This window comes from Pseudoliparis swirei, chromosome 7 (genome assembly GCF_029220125.1).
Source record: "Pseudoliparis swirei isolate HS2019 ecotype Mariana Trench chromosome 7, NWPU_hadal_v1, whole genome shotgun sequence".
Taxonomy (NCBI): domain Eukaryota; kingdom Metazoa; phylum Chordata; class Actinopteri; order Perciformes; family Liparidae; genus Pseudoliparis; species Pseudoliparis swirei.
In genome coordinates, this window is record NC_079394.1 from 5,288,096 (window position 1) to 5,299,352 (window position 11,257).

Genomic DNA, 11,257 nt, shown 5'->3' on the forward strand with positions numbered 1-11,257 from the left:
AGCCCCAGTTAGCTAAAAGTAGGCCGAACATGTCGTTGAATGCGTCGACAATAAACCAGTGCCTCTGTGTACAGGAGATAATCCGTGTTAAAACAAGAGCCTGTGAGGTAGTTAAGTGCCTTGATGCTGAGGACCGCTGACAGTCAACAGAGCGGGATTAAAGACTTCAGGACTACACAGTGGCATTGTCCTGGGCAAGAAGTAATGGTGTTGTTTCTGGCTTGGTGGGAGACGTTCGGTCAGCAGGGAAAAATGCACTCGCAGGGACATCCAGGGAGGAAGTTATGTGAACGTACACGTGTGTGAGAGTGTGGCTACATGTTTGTGTCTGCAGAGTCTTTTCAGAGCAACAGTGACAATAAATGAGAATTCAGGGAAAACATTTAATCAAAATGCCAGCCAACAGCAAGCCTGGCTGAAAGGAAAACCTTTTAAGTCGCCAACTCCCCATCAACCAAACAAGGTCTTGGCAAATCTCAAAACAGGGTTTATAAGAAGGGAAGGGAACACGGTGGGTCTTGTACAAGCTGGCATTTCCCCTGATTACAATCACTGGCTGTCGTTTGTACAGTGCCCGCATGATGTTAAAACAATATAAATAAAGTTGGAAGCTGAGGCAACTGTGGTCTTAGCACAGACAAGTAGGGATATCCATATGGGGAATGATGCTGCAGAAGGTTACATGGGAATGTATGCATTGCATGTCTGTAAATTCAACATGTGCAGCCTAACACCGCATGTCAGCTTACCTCTCCACTGCAAGCTGCAGCTGAGCCTTTGAGTTCTTGATCTTGTTCTGGGCCTCCACGTTCAGCATGTCTGCCGTGTTTTCCCCATTGATCTCCAAGATAATGTCACCGGGTTGCAGATCAGCCTGCTCTGCCTTGCTGCCCCCGTTGACCTTTTGAACGGAAGAATGAGCCCCAGTTAGGTCCTCGTGGCCCCAGGTGCTGCTCTGAACATTACCCTCTATGGATGCCATCCTTCTGGCAAGTACAGACAGCTCTGTATATTTGGGCTGTGTGGACAATTTTTCAGTGAATGACAAAACGTTAATAAATGAGTAGATGAGAAAAGGTGTTGATGTTGCCTCAGAGGTTTCTAATGAACCAAAAATGCAACCGCCTCTACAACTCATAACCTTCACAGTGAAAACAATCCCATGCCACAGCGTTTCACACACATGGATCGAGAAAGTGCCGGTCCCCACCGGACAGATTCATGACACCCTCGGGGAGAAGTTATTAGTGTGACACGACTTGATGTTTGACTGGGCCTGACCTTTGCAGCCAGCCTCAGCGCACGTCAAAGCCAATGCTATACCGCCCCATCAGAGGGAATTCCACACTAATGGGCTGAAACATAACATTGCAGTCAGCGCTTTCAGCTTTGTTCCCGTCTCCAGCACACACAGGATTACTAAAGCAAAAAGTCAAAATGAGGAGGCTAATGCTCCTCAATGCCAAACTTCAGTGCATGTATGACATTTGCAACAAACTGTGCTCGCGTCACGATTAAAAACAGAGGCAATAAAACAAAGAATGCAAATCAAAACAAAGAAGAGCCACTCGGAGAGGATGAACGACCCCGTCTTACATCTCCAGAGGAAAATATGGATGCAAAAAGAGTAAGTAAGAAGGCAGAGGGGCAATGTCTGTGGGCCCACAGTAGTGCGTGCCTTTTATGATCAGGACACGCCTGGTTTCACATAAACTAAGAGCAGCCGGGGTTCTTTTCTAGGGATGGTGCCCGAGGGGAATGGAGGCAAGCTATCTTTCAGGCCAACAGGAATAAAAGAGGGCATCCATGTGGTCTCTGTGCCAAGTGCAAACCACTTAAGATGGCCAACTCTGTGGTTGCTGAACTGCTTGGGGGAGGGGGGGGGGGGTAACACAATCAGATTTATGATCAAGTAAGATTTCAAGAGGGGGCAAACATTAAATGCCTTTGAAGTCAAGGTCTGAGTGAAGTACTGGGACCCCGCCATGCTTCAGCAATACTTCTTCTTTTATGGTGTGAGGAGCTACTGGGGAAGTCTCACTGGTAAAAACGGGTGATGTCAGACCTGATTTGGGCAGAACTGGCATGCAGAAGGTTCCCGATGGCGTTTACAGCGCCGAGGTTTCCACTTCTTCGATTCCATCTCCCTGTGAATGGGAACTGACTGACGCACGTGGTAATGCACGAGAGCCAGCAAAGAAACACAAACCCACACTCTGGGATCAGGAACCCATCACCCCCCACCTCAACTTCCACTGTAATCAGTGGTTTCCTTCTTATGTAATCTACTTCCATTCTATTCCAACTGGTTCAGTAGTCAAGGAAATGGGTACGAAGCGGCCCTCAGACACAAACAAAGACCAGAAAAGAGACGTAGCGAGGAGGAAGTTGACTTGGCATGACATTGCAGGCTGCAAGAGGATATGATTTGATAGGCGTGACGAGGGTCAGCGACAAGGCGGCTTTTGACGAGTACCTTCGATACAGTTATGGCCTTCTTGAAGTCCCTTCCTCCAAATATCCTGAAGCCCCATGGTGAAGGACCGATAATGTTCACCGTCAGCGCCATTGAGTGATCAGGTCAGCACACGCGCGTCAAAACCCTGAGAAAAAAAGAGGGACACAGTGAGCATAAGAGTGAGAGTTTGTGTCCCATGTGGGACATTAATATGTGCATGTCAACATGTGTTTCTGCCCGCCAGACTTATTAGATCAACAGGTGAACATTTGCACGCTGCCTTTCATCTCCAGCAACAGTTCACTCCCACAGGCCTGAATCAGGGGGCTTCTTTGCTGACCGACATGGGACACATCCCTAAATCTGATTAATATTTTGCAATCGGCAATGTTGATTATTTTAATCTATCACAAAGCTACATAGCAGAATCAAAAGAGAGTCAAGGAAAAGCACCCCGAGATGTAGCTCTTTAAAATGACTGGTGAGGATTGAGCTTTCAAAATATTAAATTAGCTAAATCATAATTGTGATGCCAGTGTGTTGGGTGCTACCGTCTGTGGCATATATACAGTTCAGGCAGCTCTGGAACAGTTAATCTGTGTCGACGTACAACAATAATTGAAGAGAGTAAATAAATGTGAGGTGCTAAAAGCGAGGCTCTCTCAAGGATCATTGGCTATCAGGCTTCATGTTGCTTGACCAACGGCTCAAAACGCCCGAATGTGTTGAAGCTTTACTGCCAACAAGCTGCTCCAAGTCAACTCTTCCTCGATAGTGCGACATGAAGACGATGACAGGAGTCACAGCAAGATAAGATACTGAACGGCCCAAAACATGATACGAATATTGGCAATAAATACATTTCAATAAACCGATAAAAGTTAATTATCTGCCTCTGGTTTTGATCCAAGTTTCCAAAACTCACTGATAACATTTACAATATCTTCTACAATGTTACTGGGCCCAAGCAGGAGGAGAATGCGCCTCAAGACAGATAGTTATGCCGATGATGCTTTTTCCAAATTGGGATAACCTGCGATTTAATTGCCAGTTTACTCAGACCGCCCACAGCTGGAGATGAAGCTGGTCTATTGAAGGACGGCCCGTGGAGACACAAGAGCTCTGCGGCGTTCAGTGATGATGGGACGCACCTACAGGTCCGTAAACATCACATCAGCACAAAGCACACACACACACGCACAGCTGCTGCGCCTGACACAGCATTTATTTGAGCCACATGGTGTTATAGTAATATATAGGTGCACATGTAGACAATGACATAAGCTATTTTAAGTATAGATTATTCTGCACTCTTTACAAAAATTTTTTTAAAAAAAGGTCTACACCCAAACATTTTTAAATCATCTGTTGCTTAACTCAAACGAGGCTTCAACCTCTGAAAGTAAACGCAGGACTTAGACCCAATAGTGACCGTTGCTCTCTACAGACACACAATGCAGTGCTGGGTTTGTTTTTCGTGGTCATCAACTCAACACTGTAATGTTGACCTTTGGGCCTTATATTTGTTATCACCAGTCATAACCATTGTTTTAAAGTTCAGAGAACACTGCACACATTGAACTGAATAGATAGTGTCAAGTAATTACAGTCGCATCATGGTTTTGTAACTGAATACATACCATCACCATATCAGTTAATATTTAATGATCTCAAGACAAAGTTCAGGTTGACCTAAGCCACCGCTTACCAGACAAACTATATCGAGATATTGAATTGTTAAGAATCTAACTCAATGTCTATAAATAAAAGTGATAGGTCTGTCAATGATTGAGAGTTCAAAAAGTAAAAGTGGATGTAGAACAGCAGCCACATCACTCCTCTAGATCTCACTGGCCCATTCGCTCAGCTACACATTCCACAAGTGTTTGGGACACGCAGCGCCGACGCAGTAAGCCACAGTCTGGGCCAATTAGCATGAAACCAACGCTCACCATCATTAGGGTCTTTTAATTGCGATGGCCTCCAGAAGTAAGTGGAGTTGTAATAATGACAGGGAGCAGCCGCTCAAAGTTTCCCAGCCGCTGGGGGTGTCTGCTGCTACTCCTCTAGAGCCCCATGCTCAGTCCCTGCGTAAATGTTGCCCGTTAGCGTCATGAAAGCGGAGTGGTGGAGAATGTCAAAGTGAAAGGATGGTGAACATCTATGTGGCAAAGGGGACAAACGGCAGAGAAGAAAAACAACAATCTGTGGTGCTGGTGAGGATAAGTGGCTCATGGGATGTGCTTAATGGGGAACTGATGAGGTTTTAGGACTGCAATGCTGCTCACATAAAACAAAGTGCTGAACACGAAAACTCACCATCACACAAAAGTACTGTTGGGGAGCTAAAGGTGAATTATGTTCTGGTGGCATCTCGCTGCCTCCGCTGGCCACGCCAGGCAGGCAGCACAATGCAGCACACTGAAGAACTCGAGTCGTGAGCTCCTTTCTATTGTTCAGGTCAGCATCAGCCACACAGCCGGCCGCCAGCGTGAGGAGAATAGAAACTGGTACTACAAGGTGCATGGAGTGAAATACTCCAACATCCGGCGAACACAATGGACAGGTCTACGACGTACGTTCCGACATACCAACAAACGGCACGGTGACGAGTTTGAGCAGCATCCAAATTGTCTAGACAGTTTTATCCACTGGCTCAAGAACGCAGTTACAAGTTTAAATGGGTTCACCTAGCTCAATGTAATCTTGAATAGAACAGTATTATAGTGACATTGTATATTCAGTTTAGGTTAAAGTGTTTTAAGGAGGTGTCGATTCAACCGTTTGTCATTTTGAAGGCTTTAGAAGGCCGTGCTGTTGAGATGTATAGCAAGAGGTCAAAAGATATTTAGCTGGTCTAATCGTTGGTATATTTTCACCCCGGCCGATAAATGTTGAGGATTTACTGCTTTTCTTGGTCTTGTGATGTAAACCACATATCCAAATAGACATTTGGTCAGACAAAACAACTTAAGCTGTCCCAAATTTTGTGTCCACATAATATTATTTACGGTTATAATGTAATATACCTCCACAAATTTGTATTTACCGCATCTAACAAAGTGTTTTTGGCAGGTGGGCAGTGGACACGTCACCGCTGAACTGGAGCAGAGGATCACTCTGAAGCTACTGGTGTGTAATCACTGGGCTCCTTGTCGTGTTGCACACAAAGAACACTTTAGACTCAGTTTCCATAGGGGACATGTTCACCCTCTGGGGGAACTCGGAGCCAGCCATGTATGCTCTTTTTGTTAGAGGCCTTTTGGCATGGCCACATCTCTGGGAGATCGCCCCCACAGGCAAGAGAGATAGTGGAGGTATGAAGGGGAAGAGCAAGCCTCTCCGAATGTTGGCTTCAAGGCTCATTGCTCCAACACGCAGAGCCCCAAGCTGTATTTGCAAAAAAGCTTTCGACAATACACTTTGTAAATGACTGAAAGAACACCACAGTATCGGATAACACAATCGATTAGTGAAGCTAAAACAAATATGAACATTATATTACTAATGAGTTACATTCCTAATTTGACATAATAAATAAAAATTAAACAGTTTACTAATCACTCTTTGTTCAGGATATTATCGTCTCCATGGATTGTAAGTATTATTATTAGTCTGACTAGAAATGAGAAAAGACATAAATGGTACTCGGCTGATTCATGTGCAAGCTTTAATTTAGTGCGTTTACATAACCTAGCATGGCCGTAACACGCAGCTAGGAGCAGTTAGGGCTGAACAAGCAAAACCTGCCGACACAAGTCTGAAACTCTAATGTAGTGCGTTTTAATGACTCGCACCTGAGATTCATTAGCGCTGATCAGCGTGTCACCACAACACAGTGATAGCAACCAGTGGCCGTGTGGACCAGCATTGAACAGTTTAAAGAAGAATGAATTGGATGGAAAGAGCCGGCTAAACATGCAGAGTGAAAGGGGCCAGACTATAAATATGAGCGTCGCAGGAAACCGTTTCCATCACCGTGTTTAGCCAATCCGAAGAAATAACACGTCGTTATTCAAAGGAATGTAACATTTGGAAAAACAAGTTGCTACCATATGTACTGTAGTGCAACTCAAATATTCATCAACTGAAAAGGTATTAGATTCACTGTGAAGAACGCCGACTAAAGTAATAACATATTTGGCAGCCAAAGCTGACCACCACATCACGTTTTGACCGAGAGCGTTTCTCTTCTCCCTGAACTCAGGGCAGAAATCCCCCGGATTGAATGAACCAGCAAGGCGTCGCCAACATGCCAATGGTGAAAGAATGGCTGATGAACATACCAGACGCAGTGCGTCCCACTGGAAGCTCGGGCTGGGCTTTGACGCAAAGGCACACGCTCTCAGAGGATCCGCTGTGGCCGAGGGGGAATATTCCTGGGATGACTCAGACTCGTCTACGCTCTCGCTGGTGGCCATGCGTCAAGTTAAACTTTCCACAGCGGTTGGATGTTGACTCTATTCCGTGTGTCACGCGCTACACTGACAGGTCGGCACCTACCTGGACACACACACACACACTGACTTTAAAAAAGGAAAGGAATGCAATAGCGAGCCTCTCCCTGGACTGAGTGAAATAACATTCTGGGCATTCTCAAAAGTCACACCCATTTGGTCAGATCGCCGCAGTCGCTAGGGAGATGAGAAAATAATATCAAACAACATATGATGTCTCATAGGGTGTTGGTTGTCACGTTTCTGTACTGTCATATCTAGCGTGTATTGATGTGACATGAGTCATCAAAGTAATTATACACGTGTCTTTTGTGCGTTACTCCCAATTCAGTTTTAAGGGTGCACGCTCCCGTAGTTTCATGCGACAATGTTCTTAACAATTGTACACAATGGCATCACAAGACAATGAAACTGGTGGTGCGCTTCGCTCGTCTCCTTCTGCATAGTCATCATCTGGAGATCACGTTACTGCTGTTCACACTCTGCTGCTTGGCAATCAGACCAGTTCACCACATCCTCTGCATTCACAATTAGGTCCTCCTCACACGACGAGACACATCAACCGCCACTTTGTTCATTCCTCGCACGCTCTTAAAATACACTTTTGCAACGGTGCATCTCAGAGCTTTCAGTTTCAGTTTTTTCCTCAGACCCCTGAAACGTTTGTGTCGCACAAAGTTTGATGTAATGTGAAATAACGAACTGTGAAATATCCTGTGATGCCTCTGCTAAAACTGAAAAACAGATTACATTTTTTTTAAATGGAAATCCTTTCATCATTCAGACTTAACATGATACCAACTCCCTGCAAAACTTTAAACGTGTTCATCGCCAAGGAAGGCTGGCTGTTCTAGGCCTTGAACTAAAAAGGTAAACACAACATGTGCCTTACGTCAATTAAAACCTCCCAACTTCAAACTAATTCTCTTCTCCAGTTAAAAAGGTAACCAGTTTTCCCTGTTTTCTTGAAAAGCCACCGCTTTGCTCCATCCAAAATTACAGTGGGCTGTTTTTGGTTCCTGGATGGTTTTAGGTCCGTCGTATTAGAGCAACGCTACAGTTAACGTTCATATGAAAAAGCAAAGGCACCAGGAAACTAAGTGAGAGGAGGATGAAGTAGAGAATGTATTATAGAAGGTACACAAACAGTATCAATCATAATTGCAACACTTTTTTAAATCAATAGATAAGTCTCTCGGGTTTAATTACCCATTATAAATTCACAATAACTGCCAAAAAACATATCACATTAGATAACAGAAAATGATGCCTTGCAAAAAAATAAAAGTGAGATAAGGACAATCCTTCTGCCCCAACAAATAAAAGTGTAACCTCCTTGAGTTCTGATTACTTGAGCTGCATCACAAATCAAATGCAGTGTTTGATTGAGGACCCAATAACGCCATGTTAACTTACCAAGGAGAGTGCGGTGATTTCAGGTGTCCTCTTCTCCACTTGTTAGATATCGGCTCCTCGACGATACACTGAGCACACACCCAGCAGGCGACACTGGTCCCAGTTCAACTCTGGCTGAAACAACACCCGAGTCCAAAATGCGCGCAAAAAAAAGCAGAAAGCAGCGTTTTATTTCGCACTGATGAAGCGCTGGTAGTCCCTCGTCTTCGTCTCTCTGCCGGTGTCTCATATGCGTTAAGGTGTTGGCACGTATGAACACCACCTGTGGCTGCATGCGCAGTGGAATTAGTGGGAAGAGCTCAGAGTGCCATGTGCTATTACCAAAATAAAAGGTGTGTCACAGGCAGCAACACTGGGCGTGTCGCATCAGAGAGGCGGTATGAGAGGAGGGTGCAGCGGTGATAATTGAGCCATTTATTCTAAAAAATAACTCTCGGGCTGCGTTTTGTGTCTGCGCGCGCCACCTGCTGACGGCGCGGCGCTCAGCAGCACGCGATCCAACCAGCGTAACCGGAAAGCGACGTCACAATTACTTGACGTTGGTCCATTAACTCGTGACGTCGGATAGTGTTAATTAAAGTTAACCAGCTGCACCTGGTGTCACAGGTGCACGTAGGTCGCTTATTAGATGATGAGACTTGACTCAATTACTCAACTCGAGCAAATAAATGTAGCAGGTGATTTCACTGAAGCATAAAATAGAATTAACTACTGCTACTTCATTTTTCCTTCAAAATCAATTCCCCTTGTTTTTGTAATTAAATGTATATCTCTCCTCAAGATAGTTTGTAATTTGGGTCATTCCTAGCATTCAGTGCCATTTAGGTCCCCAACACATTATATCATATATTTTGCATGTAAAAGGTCAAATGCTTATTTTTAAAAGCTTGGTTTTACATGTTTATTCCCCTCTACTATAAAACATCAATGTTATTTTCCCAGGATATTCAAAATGCTAAATAATTACTCTGATTTTAGCACAAGTAGGCCAAATTGCTGTGTCCCAAATCATGTTTGCTCAACTTCTCTAACGGATATAAACAAAGAAATCAAACAAATACAAACAAATTCTACATTTGTGTCACTGTTATGTAACCCTTTTATTGATATTCATCACAAAATAAAAAATAAAAATGGTAATTCATTTTTATTGATTAAAGTTTTTTAAAAAGTGTGTGTCCCCTGTTTTAATGTCCCCCCTGTTACTGTGATTTGAATCCCTCTGGACACGCCCCTTTACTATGCTACTATTTGTATGACTCAAGAAGAAGGATACATTTTAGGCGGGAAAATCATCTTCAAGAAGCAGAGTAAGTATGCACTCTTCCTTCAACAATTTTTTAATGTTTTTTACTAACTTAACTGTTGCGGTAAAGCATAACATGTCCACCCTGTTATGCTCATTTTTTGTGGAAACTGATCAAAATGTTTACATTTAGAAAAAAATGTGAATAAAGCTATCAAATATCTTTCTCTGATGTCACAAGTGCTAGCTTGATCATCATCAGACATGTAGCAATAGCCAAGTTTAGCATACAATGTCCACCCTGTTACCGTCCACCCTGTTACTATGTTTCACAGTAACAGGGTGGACATACAGTAAGGGGTTGTTAAAAGGCTAGATGATTAACTATTTCCAGCATGTGCTGTTATGTATTGTTTGTTTAATATGCATATATGTTATATATATATATATATATATATATATATATATTACATTATATATATATATATATATATATATATATATATTAAATTATATGATATCTAATGGTATGAATGTATTTATCAGGAAATGGCAGCGTTGTCTAATGCAGAAAAGCAGCGACGCTACAGGGCACGAAGGGATTCAGACAATGAAAGAAGGAAGCAGTACCTGGATAAAGAGAAGGCAAAGTGGAAGAAAGACAGAGAAGAAGGGAAAAAAAAGAAAGTGTCAGACCTCAGTGAAAGAGAAAGGAGAGAACAGAGAAAGAAGTGGCAAGAAAAGAAGAAAAAGCTTAGGGATAAAGCAAGAGCCAGCGTAATGACCACTCCACCTCGAAGTCGAGACAATGCAGCACAACAAGGGCCCTCAAGGTTAGAATAAAGTTATGGGTTAAATGATTTGCAGATTGTGTGTATCTGGATTTGAATTATCTTACATGATAAAGCAAACCATTTTGTGTTTCAGTGATTGTAAATTGTGACAATAAACTTTTTTTTGTGTTATAGGCAATACGTTGTTGGACGGAACAATGTCAGAAGGGGGAGAAGGAGGCTCCAGAACCAGATTGAAAAACTGGAGGCCACATTGTTTGGAGTTTCTTAGAGAAGCAACTGGGTTGCTGGCTAATGGAATAGATCGGTTGATGTATAGATGGAGAATGTTGGTACTACATATGTATTAACTGTTGAATATGTTCATGAATATTGTATTGGGTGGACTTTTATGGTTGAAGTTTGGAGTATACGTATTTGTCAGGGCCTGGGGATGCGGGCGGGTGGGCTGTTATTGTTAATTATAATAATTCTTGTTAGTATTCTTGGTAAAATGAAATGTAATTAAATAATATATAATATAACATTTTGACACCATTAATTAAATGTAGCCTAATGTTTAAGGATTTATGTTCTTAATTAAATATGTTATTGTATTCACTGATACAAGTCCTCCCTGTTACGTCCGTTTCTCTTGTGTCCACCCTGTTACCTGTGTTTCTTTTTATAATAATTAAATGAAATGAACAAATATGACCCATGTCTTTGTAGTCCTTTGCAGGAATGATTTGACAAAATTAATTTACTAAAACATGCGGCCACATTCCAATTAAATTATGTTTTATTCTAAAACAAATGGGTTGAACTTACATTGTGCCTCAAAATAGTAGTATTTTTCGAAATAATGCATTTTTAAAAATGTTTTGTTAAATTATTTTGACAGGTT

The 11,257-nt window shown here is 42.6% G+C and overlaps 1 protein-coding gene across 1 annotated transcript in view; it reads right to left on the bottom strand.

The window, feature by feature from the left end:
- Positions 1 to 8,582, bottom strand: part of pdlim2 (PDZ and LIM domain 2 (mystique)) — a 29,940-nt gene extending 21,358 nt beyond the window's left edge. Inside the window, exons 1-3 of the mRNA XM_056419820.1 lie at positions 8,332 to 8,582; positions 2,477 to 2,603; positions 750 to 901 (exon numbers count right to left, since the gene is read on the bottom strand). Of these exons, the coding sequence (XP_056275795.1) occupies positions 750 to 901; positions 2,477 to 2,569 (245 nt within the window). The 5' untranslated portion in view covers positions 2,570 to 2,603; positions 8,332 to 8,582. The remainder of the gene's footprint in view (positions 1 to 749; positions 902 to 2,476; positions 2,604 to 8,331) is intronic.
- Between the last annotated feature and the right edge of the window lie 2,675 nt (positions 8,583 to 11,257).